Source organism: Mustelus asterias, chromosome 24, assembly GCF_964213995.1.
Source record: "Mustelus asterias chromosome 24, sMusAst1.hap1.1, whole genome shotgun sequence".
Classification (NCBI taxonomy): Eukaryota; Metazoa; Chordata; class Chondrichthyes; order Carcharhiniformes; family Triakidae; genus Mustelus; species Mustelus asterias.
Genome location: NC_135824.1, coordinates 45,771,928 through 45,792,830, shown reverse-complemented (window position 1 = coordinate 45,792,830; position 20,903 = coordinate 45,771,928). Strand labels below are relative to the sequence as shown.

The following is a 20,903-nucleotide window of genomic DNA, read 5'->3' as shown; positions in this document are numbered from 1 at the left end:
TATTCCTGGTAAACATTTCCGTCCTAAGAAGTATCTCAGGTTGCCATGGAGATAAAAAGTCAAATAGAATCCCATTGGGTGTTGCGTGTAGTTTCCAGCACCTCCTGTAAAACAGACATAACTCACAGAACAGAATCTGCTGCTGCGGAGAAGCAGGGAAAACCTGCTTGTGGAAAAGCTCAAACAGGATGCTTTTGAGGGTACTGTTTCTGTTCCAAAGAAAGGAAACGGAACGCATAGGGCTCATGAAGATTTAGGGAAAATGGGGATTCATTGAGGTGTGAATTGCCAAGTTCCAGGATTAAGGAGACAGGATTAAGGAGAATCCCAAGGCATTTTATTCATACGTTAGGAACAAAAGGGTTGTCAGGGAAAAAATTGGACCTCAGGGACAAAAGTGGGGAATTATGCTTAGAGCCCAAAGAAGTAGGGGAGATCCTAAATAAATACTTTGCGTCGGTATTCACAAAGGAGAGGGATGTGTTGACTGGGAGTGTCTCGGAGGGGAGTGTTGACCCGTTAGCAAAAATCTCCATTACAAGGGAGGAAGTGTTAGGTTTTTTAGGGAATATAAAGACTGACAAATCCCCAGGGCCTGATGGAATCTATCCAAGGCTGCTCAGGGAGACGAGAGATGAAATCGCTGGGCCTCTGACGCAAATCTTTGTCTCGTCACTGGACACAGGTGAGGTCCCAGAGGATTGGAGGATAGCTAATGTTGTCCCGTTATTTAAGAAGGGTAGGAAGGATAACCCGGGAAATTATAGACTGGTGAGCCTGACGTCCGTGTTAGGGAAGTTGTTGGAGAGGATTCGTAGAGATAGGATGTATGCGCATTTAGAAAGGAATAAACTCATTAACGATAGTCAGCATGGTTTTGTGAGAGGGAGGTCATGCCTCACTAACCTGGTGGAGTTTTTTGAAGAAGTGACTAGAATGGTTGACGAGGGAAGGGCCGTGGATGCCGTCTTTATGGACTTTAGTAAAGCGTTTGACAAAGTCCTGCACAGTAGGCTGGTGAAAAAGGTTGGATCTCATGGGATAAAGGGGAGGTGGCTAGATGGGTGGAGAACTGGCTTGGTCACAGAAGACAGAGGGTGGTAGTGGAAGGGTCTTTTTCCGGCTGGATGCATGTGACTAGTGTGTTCTGCAGGGCTCTGTATTGGGACCTCTGCTGTTTGTGATTTATATAAACGATCTGGAAGAAGGTGTAACTGGGGTGATCAGTAAGTTTGCGGACGACACGAAAATGGCTGGACTTGCAGATAGTGAGGAACATTGTCAGAGGCTACAGAAGGATATAGATAGGCTGAAAATTTGGGCAAAGAAATGGCAGGTGGAGTTCAATCCAGATAAATGCGAAGTGATGCATTTTGGTAGAACTAACGTAGGGGGGAGCTATACGATAAATGGCAGAACCATAAAGGGTGTAGATACGCAGAGGGACCTGGGTGTGCAAGTCCACAGATCCTTGAAGGTGACGTCACAGGTGGAGAAGGTAGTGAATAAGGCATATGGCATGCTTGCCTTTATAGGACGGGGCATAGAGTATAAAAGTTGGGGTCTGATGTTACAGTTGTATAGAACGTTGGTTCAGCCGCATTTGGAATACTGTGCCCAGTTCTGGTTGCCACACTACCAGAAGGACGTGGAGGCTTTAGAGAGAGTGCAGAGGAGGTTTACCAGGATGTTACCTGGTATGGAAGGGCTTAGTTATGAGGAGAGATTGGGTAAACTGGGGTTGTTCTCACTGGAAAGACGGAGGATGAGGGGTGACCTAATAGAGGTGTATAAAATTATGAAAGGCATAGATAGGGTGAACGGTGGGAAGCTTTTTCCCAGGTCGGTGGTGACGTTCACGAGAGGTCATAGGTTCAAGGTGAGGGGGGGGGAGATTTAACACGGATATCAGAAGGACGTATTTTACACAGAGGGTGGTGGGGGCCTGGAATGCGCTGCCAGGCAAGGTGGTGGAGGCGGACACACTGGGAATGTTTAAGACTTATCTAGATAGCTGCATGAACGGAGTGGGAATGGAGGGATACAAAAGAATGGTCTAGTTTGGACCAGGGAGCGGCGCGGGCTTGGAGGGCCGAAGGGCCTGTTCCTGTGCTGTATTGTTCTTTGTTCTAGAACGCCGGTGGAGTGGAATGACTGTCAAAGGACACTGGACGTTTCAACCTCCCGTGGAGAAGAGTGGTGAACCTTTGCTGGTGAGCTGGGTGTAACATTAAGACTGTTCCATTAATGTTACATATCTGCCAGAAGCACGGAGCAGAAAGAAGTGTTTTGTGAGCCATATTTTATGTTAGCTAGTTCATGGAACTTTTTCTTTAGTTTGAGGTTTCAGATGCCTGGTAATTGACGTTTGATCTGTCTTGGTTTTAGGTTGTGCTACAGTAAATGGCCTACTTTTTAAAAGTCTTAAAAAGTGACATCTTGACCTTCGGTTATTGTTGCTGATCTTTTGCAAAATTCATCTTTTTTAGAAGTTATTGGTCTTTATGGGGATGGCAAAAATATACACAGAGTATTAACCGGTGGAGCAGACTTTTGGGCAGAAGAGCGAAGATGACCCACTGACATAATTTAAAAGCTAGATGCTGTATTGGGGATGGTGGGGGTGTGGGGGAAAGAAAGTGAAGATTCTGTCTGGATTAATGAGCCAAATAGCTTTTCCCTTCCTACTTAATGTTGCAAAACGTGGGTCTTAGTGTCAATGTTGGCCAGTATCAGGTAGAAGGAGATGCAGTTCACATGGGAGAGGGACAAGTCTCCCTGAAAAATGTGCATTGTAGCCCATCTTTAGGCAGAGCAGCACCTTACAGCCTGACAAAGACTACCGATACTCTCAAAATGAAGTCTTTGACCACTGCTTTGAAACTTGACACAGTAAGAAGTTTAACAACACCAGGTTAAAATCCAACAGGTTTATTTGGTAGCAAAAGCTTTTGCGGCTTTTGCTACCAAATAAACCTGTTGGACTTTAACCTGGTGTTGTTAAACTTCTTACTGTGTTTACCCCAGTCCAACACCGGCATCTCCACATCTTGAAATTTGACCCCAATGAATGGTTTCTACCGTTGTGGATTTGATCAACACATTCAACATTGGTTTGACTGAAGGAAGGTACAGTTTACACAAGGTATGAAATTCTCAGACTTGCAACAAGATTTCAAATATTGTGTATTACAATCGCACACAATTTAAGGATCACTGGAAAAAAATCTGCTTCCTTGTTACTTGTGAATAGAGGCCTAATTGGAATATAAAAGCTATGTACTCACCCTCCTCATTTTCCTTCTCCCGCTGGCTGCTCTCAGCTCTTCTCTTTGCCTTCTCCTCTTCCTCCTGCTGTTTTTGTTGGATGCGGAGAAATAGTGCTCGCTGAGCCGCAGGAAGGAAATCAGGGATATTTACATTGCCTTTCTGATTGGGTGAGACACTTCCATTCTCCTCAGCCTCCATTTCCTCAATCTGTGGCAGCAGAACTGGCTGGCCGTCTCCTTCATCCATCTCTTCATAGTCACCTGGCAATACAGTCAGCATTGAGGGGTAAGGTTGCATTCTGTGGAACTGGCTGAATTCTCACACATATCATTAAATTCAACCTTTTCTCAAAAAAGACTACTCGCTTCAACACATTGTTATATTTCTATTCAATTCATAGCAGTTCAATAGTCATTTTTTGGGGTAATCATGCTGTTTCAATGTTGCTCCATAGGGTTTATAGTTGGAGGGTTGGTTTGGGGGGGGGGGGGGTCTAGGAACATAGGAACAGGAGTAGGCCATTCAGCCCCTTGAGCCCGCTCTGCCGTTCAATAAGATCATGGCTGATCTACAGCTCATATCCCTTGATACCCCAGCTCAATTAAAATTTGTCTACCTCATACTGAAACCTAACAATGTAACCAGCATCCACCGCCTGTTCGAGGAAGTGAGTTCCAAACATCCACCACTCTCTGCGTGTAGAAGTTCTAACATCTCTCTTGAACGGCTTGTCCCTAATGTTTAGATTACAGCCCCTGATTCTAGAGCCTTCAACTAGTGAAAACAGTTTGTCCTTATCCACCCTGTCCTTCCCTGTAAATATTTTGTAGACTTGTTTCAGATCGCCCCTCAACTTTCTGAATTCGAGAGAATAAAGGCCTAATTTGTCAAGTCTCTCCTCGAAACAACTCCTGAAGTCTAGAAACCGCTGAGCAAAAAGATGGACATTTCTCTAATTCATCATCTAATGAAGGGGGAAATCCCTCCATTTTTTCCTTACACTACATCAGGGCAGCATGGTGGCACAGTGGTTAGCACTGCTGCCTCACAGCGTCAGGGACTAAGGATCGAATCCCGGCTTGAGTCACCGTCTGTGTGGGTTTCCTCCGGGTGCTCCGGTTTCCTCCCACAGTCCAAAGACGTGCTGGTTAGGGTGCACTGGCCATGCTAAATTCTCCCTCAGTGTTACCCAAACAGGCGCCGGAGTGTGGCGACGAGGGGATTTTCGCAGTAACTTCATTGCGGTGTTAATGTCAGCCTACTTGTGACGTTAATAAATAAACTTTCGCTAAAGAAGTTGTAAGATCATTTTGCTCTTCCAACTTTGCCAAGAGTGCTCTTTGACTGTCTGGTGGAGCCACACAGGATTCTGGGCAACTGTTGCTCCAATGATTTCTTCCCAAAGAGACAATGGCAAGAAGAGGTCAGATGAATAACTCAGCATGACGAAGAATGAAGAATGGGATATAAAATCCCCAATGCACTCGTGCATTTTGATGCTCCAATACGTCGCGTTAGCTAAAAAATGAATTGTTGTGAAGGAGGAAGAAAAAAGGTCAGAGCATTTTTAATCACCAAATCTGTAAAATTGGAAAGACACATCAAAACTTCAGTTTTGTCAGTCACTTCCCTTCATCGGTTTTTAAGCAATCAATCTCCAATTTTAAGGTAAACACATTTTCTATTTGTGACTGTCATTTATTTTAATGCAAAATAAATGGATATTTGCTCAAATTCATCAATGTCCGGATTGGAAAGGGCATCCTACCTTCCCCTCCATCTTGACCAAGGTCCATCTGCATTCCCTGTTGCTGATAGTAGTTTTCATAGAAATTGGGTTCAGCGGGAACAGGAGGCATCATTCCTGGATCTCCTTGCATGAACGGCGGCATTGGAGGGCCTGGTCCTACTGGCGGTCCTGGGTTCATTCCTGGGCCTAACGGCATCTCCTCTGGGCCAGGGCCTGGCATGGGTCCAGGCATTGGGCCAGGCATGGGACCGGCTCCTGGTCCCATACCTGGAGGAGGTCCTGGTGGCCCGGGAGGTCCTGGAGGCCCTGGGAACCCAGGAGGCGGTGGTGGAAACCGAGGCCTATGTGGAAAAAGAAATTGGCCAATGTTATTCATAAACTCATCCTTAGTTTGCAAACTACATTTTTACAACCTTACCCTTTGAGGACAATTGCATTCTTCCTGCATAAAACCAAACATTACAGCAAATATTGTCTTAGTTTCATAGGATTCTGTGAGTTTACTTCAGTCTACACGTCAGATGCTTGCCGTACTTGGAAATGCATAGTAAAATAGGGCTGAGTCAGCACGGCTTTGTCAAAGGGAGGTCATGTCTGACAAATCTGTTAGCCTTCTTTGAGGAGGTAATGAAGTTAGACAAAGGACGGCCAGTGAACATAATTTATTTGGATTTCTAGAAAGCCTTTGACAAGGTGCCTAACAGGAGGCTGCTAAATAAGCTAAGAGCCAATGGTGTTCGAGGCAAGGTACTGGCATGTTTAGAAGATTGGCTGACAGACAGAAGGCAGAGAGTGGGGATAAGGGGATCCTTTTCAGGATGGCAACCGGTGACCAGTGGTGTTCCACAGGGGTCAGTGTTGGGACCACAACTTTTCACTATATACATTAATGATCTGGAAGATGGAACTGAGGGCATGATATGTAGAGAGACAGGTAATGTTGAGGAAGTGGGGAGGCTGCAGAATGACTTGGACAGGCTTGGAGAGTGGGCAAAGAAGTGGCAGATGGAATACAATGTGGGAAAGTGTGAGGCTATGCACTTTGGTAGGAAGAATAGAGTAGACGACTATTTTCTAAATGGGGAAAGGTTTTGGAAATCTGAAGCACAAAGGGACTTGGGAATCCTGGTTCAGGACTTTCTTGAGGTTAACATGGAGGTTCAGTTGGCAGTCAGGAAGGCAAATTCAATGTTAGCATTCATTTCTAGGGGACTAAAATAAAAGAGTAGGGATGTACTGCTGAGGCTGTATAAGGCATTGGTCAGACCCCATTTGGAATATTGTCAGCAGTTTTGGGCCCCATACCTAAGGAAGGATGTGCTGGCCTTGGAGGGGATCCAGGGGAGGTTCATAAGAGTGATCCCAGGAATTAAGAGTTTATCATATGAGGAGCAGTTGAGAAGTCTGCATCTATACTCAGTTTAGAAGGATGGGGGGGAATCTAATTGAAACTTACAGAATACTGAGAGGCCTAGATAGAGTGGACGTGGAGAGGATGTTTCCACTAGTGGGAGAGACTAGAACTCGAGGGCACAACCTCAGAGTAAAGGGACGCTCCTTTCAAACTGAGATGAGGAGGAATTTCTTCAGCCAGAGGGTGGTGAATCTGTGAAACTCATTGCCACAGAGGGCTGTGGAGGCCAGGTCATTGAGTGTCTTTAAGACAGAGATAGATAGGTTCTTGATCAATAAGGGGATCAAGGGTTACAGGGAGAAAGCAGGAGAATGGGGATGAGAATCATATCAGTCATGAGTGAATGGTGGAGCAGACTCGATGGGCCGAATGGCCTAATTCTGCTCCTATATCTTATGGTTTTATGGTTTCAGTTTTATAGGAAAGTGGCTGAGTAGCTGTCACAGCTGAAAAGGGTGATGCAGAGGCAAAAGGGCTAAATTGACAGATCTTAGGAAACAAACATTCTACAGCAACAAATATTCCCAATAAACCTTCCTTTTCGCAGCATTAGAAACATCTGAGGCAATTTTCCAGCCCCATTCGGCACAGGTACAAATCCAGTTATGACCAGAAACTCTTGTGAGGGGGCCATAATGAGATAGTCTCAGAATGAGATCTTTCTCGCCAGCGATGTCATTAGGTCACACCCAGTGAGGGGCCATGAGCCCGATTACCATTCATTAGCCCGATTACCATTCATTAGCATGTATTTGAATATTCAAAACTGGCTTATCGCCAGATATTCTGGGAATGTCATATGTTCCCATCCGCAGGCGTGACATTACACTAGCAGGAATCACTACTGGTCTCCAAAAACGGAAACCAGACGCGATGACCACACGAAGGTCTCGGAGGCCAGTATAGCCCCCGGGTGGACTGGGACACGGCCCTAGCACTGCCCCCTGACACCAGCAACCTGGTGGTGCCAGATTGGATGGGGCCAGAAGGAACGGAGACTGTAGGAAGGTCTGATTGGGGATGGGGGCGTTGATGCCAGCGATCATTAATGGAGGAGGGGTGTCTTCACCTTAATTTTGAGATTGGGTGCCAGCTCTGTGGAGCTGGACTTACCTTTAGGCTCCAACCTTCACAATGACAGTGCCAAACCAGCTCCCCTGCTTTAACATGGCAAGGTGGGGGAAGGTCTGGACAGGAAACCTGCCAGTTTAGAGTTAGAACCTGACACTTTGCCATTTTTTGGGAAAAATCGCATTCACTTCAAGAAAGTTTTGGGTGACAAAATTCTTTCATTCATTTGATCTCCTCTCCTACAAATGCCAACTCATTGCAGCTTTTAGCATTCACTAAAGAAGATGAAATCTCGAACAATGCACCACTCCATTAAAAATGTATTAGAGATCTTACCTTTGCAAATGTTAGTGCATGACTTTAACCTTACAACCCTCAGCTCAGGGGTAAGGATGACTCAGGGTAGAAACAACAGGCCATCAATGGGCAAAAATGTCATGAAGTCACGTTCAGCAGAGTTTGCATTTGGGGTGACTCCAAACTTCAGTTTTTAAGCATAAGCGATAACAATGTGCAGCTCAGGATGCAGGTATATCATCAATACAATCACTGTTTTGGAAACCAGTATATAAGCTATTACAGTATACTGTCACATTCAAGTTTCTAGAATAATTGCTGCTCACAAATAGTCTATACACTACCCACTCCTGATAGACATTAAGAAGGGATGGTAAGGTGAAAAGCCCACAGGAGGTTCAATAAGCCCGCAGACCCTTTGTTTTGTTTAAAGGGAGGGAGTTCTAGGACTTTTGACCCAGCAATAATGAAGGAACAGCGATATATTTCCAAGTCAGGATGGTGAGTCACTTGGAAGGGAACCTCCAAGTCACAGGTTCCCATGTATCTGTTTTTGTCCTTCTGGATGGTAACGGTCATGGGTTTGGAAGGTGCTGCCTAAGGAGCCTTAGTGAGTTTCTGCAGTGTATCTTGTACACATGATTACCACTGTGGAACAGTGGTGGAGGGATTGAATATTTATGGAAGGGGTAGCAATCAAGTGGGCCAAATTATCCTGGATGGTGTCAAGCTTCTTCAGTGTTGTTGGAGCTGCACTTATCCAGGTAAGTATTCCATCGCAATCCTGACTTGTGCCTTGTAGATGGTGGACAGGCTTTGGGCAGTCAGGAGGTGAGTTACTCACCACAGGATTCCCAGCCTCTGACCTGCTCTTGTAGCCACAGTATTGATATGGCTGGTCCAGTTCCGTTTCTGATCAATGGTCACCCCCAGGATCCTGATTAGTGTGAGATTCAGCAATGGTAAGTCAAGGGGTGAAGGTTATAGATCCTCTCCTGTTGGAGATGATCATTGCCTAGCACTTGTGTGGCATGAATGTTACTTATCAGCACAAGCCTGGGGATTGCTGCATTTGGACATGGACTGCTCCAGTATCTGAGGAGTCGCGAATAGTGCTGAACATGGTGCCGTCAACAGCGAACATCCCCATTTCTGACCTTATGAGGTGGCCTTTGTGGATTCAATTAAACCCCAACATTTCAGCCATAGTCTTCAATCCTCCTTTATCCGGAAACAACCAGCTGTGAATACACTCAGAATTCTAGCTCCAGTGATTCTGCATTTCACAACACATGAACAATTTCCTGTTTTAAAAAAGTCAACAGGGTACTTTGACCAGTGGCTTGAAGAAATAGACCTATTTGGTGAGTCTGTGATCAATAACAAATTCATGTTTCACGTTAATATTTTAGAGGTATTTTAGTTCTGGGAAGGCTGTAGCTGTGAAGGTTAAGGTAACTAAAATGTTGGGCTTGAGAGATTACCAGCACATCTAAAAGAAAATTGTAGTTCAGAAGATTACCCTTAATGAAGTCAGAATAGAGAGATAGAGCTGTGAAACAGCAGATGGCTTACTTGAGCTGGAGAACTGGAGATGCGATGGCTGCATCACTTGCAAAGAAGTGCAGTCCACAGAGATTTTTGCTTTGGGAATTAGAGCTAAATTAGTTTAAAAATATTAAGTGAACCTTGAAAGGCTATGTCATCAAGGAAATGGGAAGAGCTTAAGATGTTTTTCTGGTTTCAATCTGTCTGTGTGTTTGCTGGGTGAAGGGGTTAAGAGCAGTTTGGACTTTGTGTGGTTTGCAGCTCACATAAGTGGCCAAGGAGACATTTGGTAAAGTTAGAGCTCCCGAGATGTCCTGGGGAGCTGAGAAAATTTTGAAAGGTCTCTTGTTCTGGAGAGGACTAGGGCTCAGACGTCGAGGAGCCACTTCTCCCTCGGTGCAGCTAGGTGACTGGAGTTCAGAGAAAACCAGGGACAGTACGACCTTAATAAAGATAGTGGTCTGCAAAAGAGTTGGGAGATGAGCAGTCGTTGAAGCAGTCCGGTCAGTGATTTTCAAGATAATTCCGAGGCTTTGAAAGTGAAGAGTTGAAATCCCTTGTGAGGGAGACAGAGTTTTAATGAGATTTTGTGACTCACAATGGTCACTGATATCTGGATGGGTTGCTGAGAAATCATGGGGTCTGTTTTGGTTGCGTCTACCATTTAAAATGCAGTGTAGTATATTCAACCAGTTTGTCTGGAATTCATATTTACCTCATTCTAATTCTGAATGTTAAGCGTATAAGATAGAAATTGTAGATTGTTTTACTTTCAGATTTTATATCGTAAAGTTTATTTTGTTTATTTAAAAGCATGGAATCTTCTGACTTTATTCTCCTAGCCCAATCCATCACGCAAACCAGCCTCCCATCCATTGACTCTGTCTACACTTCCCGCTGCCTCGACAAAGCAGCCGGCATAATTAAGGACTCCACTCACCCCGGACATTCTCTCTTCCACCTTCTTCCGTCGGGAAAAAGATCCAAATGTCTGAGGTCACGTACCAACCGACTCAAGAACCGACTTCTTTCCTGCTGCCATCAGAATTCTGAATGGACCTACTTTGCATTAAGTTCATCTTTCTCTACACCCTAACAATGACTGTAACACTACATTCTGCACTCTCTCGTTTCCTTCTCTATGTATGGTATGCTTTGTCTGTATAGCACGCAAGAAACAATACTTTTCACTGTATACCAATACATGTGACAGTAATAAATCAAATAAATCCTACTGGAAAATTGGGATTTCAACCTTTGTCTACTTTAAGCAAAATATTACTGGTCCCCAACCAGATTTTTGGCACAATCTTTAATCACATCATATATTTCACATTTATTTTTAAAAAGATCATTTTAAAAACAAAATAGCAGTTATACTGTTGACATATGTCTAAGTTAATAGGCTTGTGCCAAACTTTCAGAGTAGAACACAAAATGCTTACCTCATTCCCATTTTATGAACCAGATGTGGAGTGGGTTGAACAACTATCTCGAAGAGTGAGGGGATCTTCTTTTGACCTGGTAGACATGGTGGTCCAGGAGGTGGAGGGCCTGGTGGCGGAGGACCTATTGGCGGTGGGCCAGGTGGCGGGGGGCCAAGTGGCGGAGGCGGCCCCATCATGGGAGGCCGAGGGGCATTGGGGATATTCGAAGGAGGAGGCATTGGCAGTCGAGGTGGTGTGGGCAATAACCCAACTCCAGGTGGCGGCTTTGGTAAGGGAGTGATTCCTTGCTTCTTTAGCTCTTCTACTTCCTTCTCATCCTCTGCACCAGCTTCTGCCTCACTCGCCAGCATCTGATTGAAAAGACGAAAAAAATCACCAATTTAATGATCAGTTCATAGAATGATAGAGGGTGCCAGTCATGCCTGCGCTGGTTCTTTGGCAGTTTTCCAGTATGCCCCATGTCCCTGTTCTTTCTTCATTGCTTTGTATTTTCAAGTTAGGGGTGGCACAGTGGTTAGCACAGCTGCCTCACAGCGCCAGGGACCCGGATTCAATTCCGGACTTGGGTCACTGTCTGTGCAGAGTTTGCACATTCTCCCTGTGTCTGCGTGGGTTTCCTCCGGGTGCTCCAGCTTCCTCCTACAGTCCAAAGTTGTGCGGGTTAGGTGAATTGGCTATGCTAAAATTGCTCCTTAGTGTTAGGAGGACCAGTAGGGTAAATACGTGGGGTTATAGGGATAGGGCCTGGGTGGGATTGTTGTCGGTGCAGACTCGATGGGCCAAATGGCCTTCTTCTGCACTGTAGGGATTCTATAATTCTAAATATTTTAATTCCCTTTTGAAATTTACAATTAAACCACCCTCCCATCATCCATTCAGGCAGTGCTTCCAGATCACAACAATCCACTGTGTGAAAAAATATTTCTTAATATTGCCTCTGCTTCTTTTGCTGATCTGTGTCCTCCAATTGCCAACCCTTTTGTCACTGGAAACAACCATTCTTCATTTACCCTAACAAAACCGTTCGTGATTTTGAGCACCTTTATCAAATCTCCACTTAAGCTTCTCAGTTCTAAAGAGGACAACCCTCCAGCTTTTCCAGTCCCTCCATGTAACTGGTTTGCTTGTCCTGTCGGGGAGGGTTTAATCTAACTTGACAAGGGGGTGGGAGAAGGCACAAGGGAGTTTGGCAAGGTTGGATGGTGTTTATTTTAATGCAAAGAGTCTGACGAACAAGGCAGATGAGTTGAGGCACAAATTAAAACACAGGGTCTGATGTCATTGTTGTCTCTTAGATATGTTTGAGAGAGACATAGGATTGGTAGCTCAATATTCCAGGATATAGGAACTCAGGCAAGATAAGGACGCAGGTAAAAGAGGAGGGGGTGTCGCAAAGCAGAGATGTCTTGCTGCATCTGTACAGGGCATTGGTGAGGCCGCAGCTGGAATACTGTGTGCAGTATTGGTCCCCTTATTTGCGGAAGGATATATTGGCCTTGGAGGGAGTGCAGAGAAGGTTCACCAGGTTGATACCAGAGATGAGGGGTGTTGATTATGAGGAGAGACAGAGCAGATTGGGTTTGTATTCGTTGGAATTTAGAAGGCTGAGGGGGGATCTTATAGAGGCATATAAGATAATGAAGGGGCTGGATAGGGTAGAGATGGAGAGATTCTTTCCACTTAGAAAGGAAACTAGAACTAGAGGATACAGCCTCAAAATAAAGGGGGGTCAGTTTAGGACAGAGTTGAGGAGGAACTTCTTCTCTCAGAGGGTGGTGAATCTCTGGAATTCTCTGCCCACTGAAGTGGTGGAGGCTACCTCGTTGAATATGTTTAAATCACGGATAGATGGATTCCTGATCGGTAAGGGAATTAGGGGTTATAGGGATCAGGCGGGTAAGTGGAACTGATCCACTTCAGATCAGCCATGATCTTATTGAATGGTAGAGCAGGCTCGAGGGGCTAGATCGCCTACTCCTGCTCCTATTTCTTATGTTCTTATGTAATTTTGATCAGGGAATCAATGACAGTAGTAAGGAGGGACGACATCTTAGGAGGCTCTTCTAATGAAGCCATATGGGTCGAACTTAAAAGCCAAAAAGGAGCAAGCACATTACTGGGAGTGTTCGAGAGGCCCCCAAACAGTCCAAGAGAAGTAGTAGAGCAGATATGTAGGCAAATTCCAGAGAAGAGTAAAAGTAATAGGGTAGTAATAGTGAGGGATTTCCACTTCCCCAACATTAACCGGGGTCGTCATAGTGTGAAAGGTTTAGAGGGAGCAGAATTCTCAAAATGCATTTAGGAGACCATTTTAAGTCAGTGCGTAGAAGGTCCTACAAGAGAGGGGGAGGTCCTGGACATAATTTTAGGTACTGAAGTCGGGCAAGTGGTTGGAGTATCAGTGGGGAAACATTTTGCAGACAGCAATCAGAACTTGTTATGGAAAAGGACACGGGTGGGCCAGAAATCAAAGTTATAAACTGAGGAAAGCTGATTTTAATAAGATCAGATACGATTTGGCCAGAGTGGACTGGGAGCAAATGCTATTAGGTAAAGCTGTGATGGAACAGTGGGATGCATTCATGGAGGAAATAGGGAGAGTACAGGGCCAACATTAAGGATAAAAGGATGACTAGGGAAAGAGTAGGGCCCATGAAGGACCACAGTGGTAATTCGTGTGTGGAGCAGGAGGATGTAGGTAGGGTTCTAAATGAATATTTTGGTAGGAATTGTCCCGTCCTGCCCGCCACTGGAATCGTAGTGGGCAGGGGCGGACCATGCAAAGGTCCGTTGACCTCGGGTGGAATTTTCCGTTCTTGGGGTGAGCGGGGCCGGAAATCCCACCCTTTGTGTGGGTGTTCACTAGTGAGAGAGACAATGTAGGAACAGAAATCAGGGAGAAGGACTGTGATACAATTAAAGAAATTAACATACACAAACAGGAGGTTCTGAGTGGTCTGACAGGCTTAAAAGTAGATAGATCTCCAGGTCCAGATGAAATATATCCCAGGCTGTTGAGTGAGGCAAGGGAAGAAATGGCAGGGACGCTGGCAATAATTTTCAATTTTGCTCTGGTCACGGGAGAGATGCTGGAGGACTGAAGGACAGTGAATGTGGTATCATTATTCAAGAAGGGAGGAAGGGATAAACCAGGTAACTACAGGCCGGTCAGTCTAACCTCAGTGGTGGGAAACTATTGGAAGCAATTCTGAGAAACAGAATGAATCGGCATTTGGAAGGGCAGGGATTAATCAAGAACAGTCAGCATGGTTTTGTTAAGGAGATCATGTCTGACCAACTTGATTGAACTTTTTGATAAGGTGACCTGGTGTGTAGGTGAGGGCAATGCATTTGATGCAGTCTGCTTGGACTTCAGCAAGGCTTTTGACAAAGTCCCACATGGGAGACTGATAGCGAAGGTAAGATCCCATGGGATTCAAGGAAATTTGGCAAATTGGATCAGTAGCAGGAAGCAGAGGGTGAGGTTAAGGGGTTTTTCTGAAATCATAGAAACCCTACAGTGCAGAAGGAGGCCATTCGGCCCATCGAGTCTGCACCGACCACAATCCCACCCAGGCCCTACCCCCACATATTTACCCGCTAATCCCTCTAACCTACACATCTCAGAACTCTAAGGGGCAATTTTTAACCAGGCCAATCAACCTAACCTGCACATCTTTGGACTGTGGGAGGAAACCGGAGCACCCGGAGGAAACCCACGCAGACACGGGGAGAATGTGCAAACTCCACACAGACAGTGACCCGAGCCGGGAATCGAACCCAGGACCCTGGAGCTGTGACTGGAAGACCATGTCCAGTGGGGTGCCGCAGGGATCAGTGTTGCAGTCCTTGCTATTTATGGTTTATATAAATGATTTAGACTTGAATGCAGGAGGGTTGATGAGTAAGTTCGCGGGTGATATGAAAATTGGTGGGGTGGTAAATAGTGAGGAGGATAGCTTTAGATTACAGGAGGATATAGACTGGCTGGTCAGCAGCAAATGGAATTCAATCCAGATAAGTGTCAGGTGACGCACTTGGGCAGGACGAACAAGACAAGGGATACATTATAAATGGCAGGACCCTGAGAAACACCGAGGATCAGAGGGACATTGGTGTGCATGTAAACCGATTCCTCAAGGTAGCAGGACAGGTGGATAAAGTTGTTAAGAAGGCATATGCTATACTTGCCTTTATTAGCCGAGGCATAGAATTTAAGAACAGGAAAGTTATGCTGGAACTATATAAAACGTTGGTTGGGTCACAGCTAGAGTATTGTGTACAGTTCTGGAACCCACATGAGAGGAGGGATGTGATAGCACTGGGAAAGGTGGAGAGGAGATTTACCAGGATGTTGCCTGGGCTGGAGAGTTTTAGTTATGAAAATAGATTGGAAAGACTGGGGTTGCTTTCCTTGGAGCAGAAAAGACTGAGGGGGGACATGATTGAGATGTACAGAATTATGAGGGGCATAGATTGAGTAGACAGGAAGAAACTTTTCCCCTTGGTGGAGGGATCAATGACCAGGGGACAGATATTTAAGGTAAGGGGGGGGGGGGGGGGGGCTGCTTTGGTGGTCAGTTTCACTGGAGGGTACCCTTTTAACATTGGCAGGTTAGCATCTAGTGTCTGCATCCTTTTAAGTGATTTGATTAACAGGCATGGATTACTTACCCACTTGCAAAGAGCACTGTTTGTTTTTCTGTCCTTTCATGCTTGAATACATCTCGTGCTTTGTAAACATTGCGGTTAGAAAAGAGGAAGGTAAACCTCGTAAAATATGTTAATAAATATTCAGCCTCTGACTGACACTCCTACCCATGTGCCAATGCATGTCAAACCACATCACCTTGTGAACTGGCATTTGTCCTGCTTACACTCTTTCCCTGTTTCTCATTGCAAAACCAAGTTCAGCACAACACGTGCGAGAGCGCACAGGCAACAGGGGTAATGCACGAGATACAGCCGTTCACACCATATGAAGAGGGCATTTGAAATCACCGGTGGGAACAGGAAATTTGTGGGGTTACAGGGATAGGGCGCGGGAGAAGGTTTGGGTAAGATACTCCGTCAGATAGTTAGTGCAGACTCGATGGGCCAAATGGCCTCCTTCTACACTGTAGGGATTCTATGATCCCATGAAATGGGAGGATACTGAGAGTGAGAAACATTTGAGTGAGTATCTGTAGATCCCTGAAGATCGTAGGACAGATTGATAAGGAGAGCAGATAAAGCAACACAAGAATCTCCAACATCACTATGACTTGAATGGCTCCAATGTGTAAGCCATTTCTAAGACAAGAAATTTCCTTGTAGCAGGAAGCATATCAATTGCTAATGTATGAAACTCATACTGCATTAACTGAAATGGACGGTTCAAAATTAGCTGCTTCTGTGCTCCAAAAATGATAAGAGGAAGAAAATGCACTGCAGTGTTTCACACCAGTCAATGCAGATTAGGCATGTCCCTGGTTTAATAAAAGTAAATTACTGCGGAGGCTGGAATCTTTGACAAAGGGTCATCTGGACTGGAAACACCGGTTCTTTTCTCTCCTTACAGCTGCTGCCAGACCTGCTGAGATTTTCCAGCGTTTTCCCTTTTGGTCCCTGGTTTAATCATGGGTTGGTGTGCGAGCTGATCTAGGAAGATGCAAATGATGCCACAAATGAGACGGGATTCCTGCTCTCCATTACTAACCAGTGACCATGCGCTGAAAAGTGTCTGCCTTTAAATATTGGATGAGAACATGATTGTACTTTTAGACTCCTGCCCCATGATAGAATAAGCTGCAGTTAAGGTACAGGATCACAACTGGAGAATGACCACTGAAAGCAAGGCACTGAAAGGCTGCCACCATCCTGCCACTACGTCCTGATCTAAGTCACTGCTGACAAGAGGAGAGAAATCTGGGACAGAAATTTAAAATTTGCTTTACCTTGTCCAGCAGCTCCCTGGTTTCTTCGGTTAGGTGTCTGTGGGAGAATTTGCACTCGTCACCCTGGTAACAATTTCCAGTTGTATGGAAGAACTTACAAGGAAATTCATGTGAGGCATATTAAGGACAATAAGTTTTCCTGAAAGGAGAACAGACTTTTCCAACTATAAAAGCTCAACCTAACTTTACAATTACTTTTGCATTTTCTGAAAGGATCAATAAATAATGCACAGGCCAACAAACGTAGTTTATTCCCCCCCCCGCTGGGGAACTTGTGCTGTTTATCCCACAGCTCACACAGCCTCAATTATAAAGCCTGTTTCTAAATTAAATTGTGGGAAATAAGGGAGCTTTTTGTTCGTATGCTCATACCCACTCATGGAGAGTAAACCTTTGCAGATGTGCTTGTGTATTCTCAGACCTAGGAGGCGGCAAGCTGACACAGTGGTGAGTGAGCACTGCTGCCTCACAGTGCCAGGGACCCGGGTTTGATTCCCGGCTTGGGTCACCATCTGTGCGGAGTCTGCTTGTTTTCCCTCCTACAGTCCGAAAGACGTGCTGGTTAGGCGCATTGGCCATGCTAAATTCTCCCTCTGTGTACCCGAACAGGTGCCGGAGTGTGATGACAGTAACTTCATTGCAGTGTTAATATAAGCCTACTTGTGACACTAATAAATACACTCAAGTTTCTGGAGTATGCAGAAAGTTCAAGGACTTTTGAGAATGCTTCAAACTTGATTCGACAACTCAGGTGAGACAGGCTCCAAACCAAATTATCCAACCCAAGGTGATTTCACACCATGCGCCTCTGCAGTCAGATCTAGACCTGACTCGGATGTTGTACTGTCTCTGCATCACTGCAGCACAGCTCTGAATTGAATAGCAAAGGCTGGATGTGCATGCAGGGGGCTAAGGTTAAAACTAGGATAAGAGAAGATAAAGTAAATTGAGTAATACTGATCAGCAGACACCAAGTTTCAAAGTTTTAAAAGACTTTAGTAAAAAGGGAAAACGGGGAGGCAATTCTTAATAATTCATTTACAGGATGTGGGCTTCACTAGCCAAGCCAGAAAATTGTCCATCCTTAATTGCCCTTAATAAGCTGGTGGTGAGCTGCCTTCTTGAACTACTGCAGTCCATGCATTGTGGGTACACCCACAATGCTGTTAGGAAGGGAGTTCCAGAATTTTGACCCAGAGACAGTGAAGGAATCGTGATATATTTCGAAGTCAGGGTGGTGAGCTTCTAGGTGACGATGTTCCCATGTGTCTGCTGACTTAGTCCTTCTAAATGGTAGCTTTCGTGAGTTTGTAAGGAACTGCCTGAGGAGTTGTGCTGAGTTCCTGCAGTGTGTCATGTAGATGGTTTACACTGCTGTCATTGTTTGTCAATGGTGGAGGGACTGAATGTCTGTGGAAGGGGTGTCAATCAAGTGGTCTGCTTTGTCCTACTCTGTTCTAACATTAAAGAGGTCTTGGAAAAACGGATAGAGTTTGTATGAAAAGCAGGATCCTTTCCTTAAAGTGAGGGGGCATTATTAATTTCATTCTATGTACATCTGTAGTTTGTTAACACAGATAGATCTCCCATCTCACTGATGGCAGCCAGTCTAATGGTTTTATAAGAACAGGAGCACTATACCATGTAACAGAGAGAAAATTATTCTGCTGCTATGGTGATAAGGACACAAGTTGCATTACAAATAATAACAGAGGCAATCATGTCCATACAGCACGAAAACTGTATTTTACTATTTATAACATGTCTTGATTGGAAGGTACATTATCTTCCATGTTTATTTGGCAGGGGGAGGTTTGCATATTGGCAGTTCTAAGGAGGTTGCTGAAGCTAAGACATGGCCCAGTAGCTGAGACACACTATCAGAAGCTGGTTCACAGACGGTTTCAATGCCTCCACTGTTGCTGCCTCTGGTACTCATAAAAATATCAGCCACAGCAGAGTGCGGTAGGGGATAGGGGATCTGGTCAGTTTCGAAATTTTTAAAATGCAGAATTGGCCTGAAATAAAGGCAGAGACTGGTTTCAAGCTTAGAAAAGGCTATTACTGCTTACGTATAAAAGTATAAAAACATGACTGTCTTGTGCAAAACAGCAGGTTCTGGAGCGAGCTAAGAGACTGTTAGATGAAGTTTGGAGGGTCACGTATTAAAACAAGCACAAGGGAATCATAAATCTAGTTTAATTATACTAAATATAACTATGATTGGGTGTGACTGAAGTATGACTGAATGATGATACAAAAAGGTTAACAAGAATTAAGAGTTACATTTACAGGAAATACACTTTCCACTACTTATAAAATAAAAATTTCAATTAAACCATTCTGATATAAAATGTAAATTCCAAAAATCAATTATTTTCCTGTGCCCCCTCCCAATTACCCATAGTTTTCTGCAGTTAACGTGAGTGTTACAAACCCAGTTAGAGTGTGCATGTTTTGTAAACCAGTACTTAAAGTAAAAATTGTAATGGTCACTTTGCATGGGAAACCTTAATTGTCGGTAACCAGTTTTTCGAAAGTGGAGATGGAAAGAAAAGCGCTGGAATTCTGAAATAAAAAAGCTTTGCTGCTAGGTAGTGAACTCTGCAGTCTGGCAGCAGCTTTGCCAAAATATTATTTGTAAAACCAGTTTATCAAATGGGTGGCACTCTGAAGTACTATTAAAGCACTTTTCAAAGTTGACCAGACACTGCACTGAAGCTATACACTGAAAACCTCTGTCCTTGTTCGCAGCTAGGATTCTCCAGTGCCGCTGAAGTGAGCAGAGCTTTGGCTGGAATGCCAAATTCTCCATTCTCACTTGCAGTGGGGCGGGCACGGACATGACCGGAGAATCCCACCCATAGTCTTCACAGGGTCAGGACCAAGATATTGTCATCTTTTCTCAGCTGGTCCTACACCGACATGCCTTGGGGTCGGATCAGCAGAGCCTGTCTGCCTGAGTTATACTGTCAGCTTAGCATCACTGAAAAGTGGAAACATAAGGAAAGGATATTGTGCATGTATAGACAATTTTCTGCTTTAGCGCAGAAACCATTGTAGTAAAATCTGCAGAGCTCTCGCTTCCTGGGTGGCCCTAAATCATGGCTGAAATTGCACTGGTCTCCCTGTAGAAAACAGAAAAATAAAACAGTTAAAATTTGTTCACCATTCTTATTTGAACAAAACACGCACAAGCAAAAAAATGTGGCAAATGATAATTAGGATAAATGCACCATAATCTAACGTCAGATATAAAAGCCATAGAATCTTGTCAGGTCACATAAAGGATTGACCCATTTACATATACTTTGGAATCTTCAGTAATGTAGACGACGCTTAGGTGCAGATGAGTCAGGTTAAATGATACAGCTCTGCCCAATATGCATAGTGCTGGACCATTGGAAAGCCATAGAAAATGTTCCAATGTTGTTTGTCATTGTGGGTGAGCATGAATTATTTCAGTCCTGTCCTTGGGCTGAACTCTATGTGGCACACAGGGGGAAAATGGAGGGAGAGGAGGACAGGGTAGATTCAGAAAGAATGTTCCCAATGGTGGGGGGAGTCCAGAACAAGGGGTCATAGTTTGAGGATAAGGACTGAGGTGAGAAATTTCTTCACCCAGAGGGTGGTGAATGTGTGGAAATCACTGCCACAGAATGTAGTTGAGGCCAAAACTTTGTCTATTTCAAGAAGAAATTAGATATCGCTCTTGGGGTTAAAGGGATCAAGGGGTATTGGGGAGAAGGTGGAATCAGGATATTGAATTCAATGATCAGCCACGATCAAAATGAATGGTGAAGCAGGCTTGAAGGGCCGAATGGCCTACTCCTGCTTCTAGTTTCTATGTTTCTAAGTTAAGAGGGCCAATTACACACAAGGAATCTACCAGCAGGATTTTTTTATTCACGGGACGTGGGCGTCGCTGGCTGGGCCAGCATTTATTGCCAATCCCTAGTTGCCCTTGGAGGGCAGTTGAGAGTCAACCACATTGCTGTGGCTCTGGAGTCACATGTAGGCCAGACCGGACGGCAGATTTCCTTCCCTGAAGGACATTAATGAACCAGATGGGTTTTTCCGACAATCGACAATGGTTTCATTGGTTTCAATGGTTTCAGTAGATTCTTAATTCCAGATATCTTTTATAGAATTCAAATTCCACCATCTGC

General features: G+C 44.6%; 1 protein-coding gene across 2 annotated transcripts in view; it reads right to left on the bottom strand.

The window, feature by feature from the left end:
* zc3h4 (zinc finger CCCH-type containing 4) overlaps positions 1–20,903 on the bottom strand; it is a 63,480-nt gene that overhangs the window by 7,811 nt on the left and 34,766 nt on the right. For both annotated transcript variants that reach the window (XM_078241640.1, XM_078241641.1), the window contains exons 7-11: positions 19,751–19,862; positions 16,735–16,844; positions 10,796–11,148; positions 5,039–5,361; positions 3,288–3,530 (exon numbers count right to left, since the gene is read on the bottom strand). In XM_078241640.1, the coding sequence (XP_078097766.1) occupies positions 3,288–3,530; positions 5,039–5,361; positions 10,796–11,148; positions 16,735–16,844; positions 19,751–19,862 (1,141 nt within the window). The remainder of the gene's footprint in view (positions 1–3,287; positions 3,531–5,038; positions 5,362–10,795; positions 11,149–16,734; positions 16,845–19,750; positions 19,863–20,903) is intronic.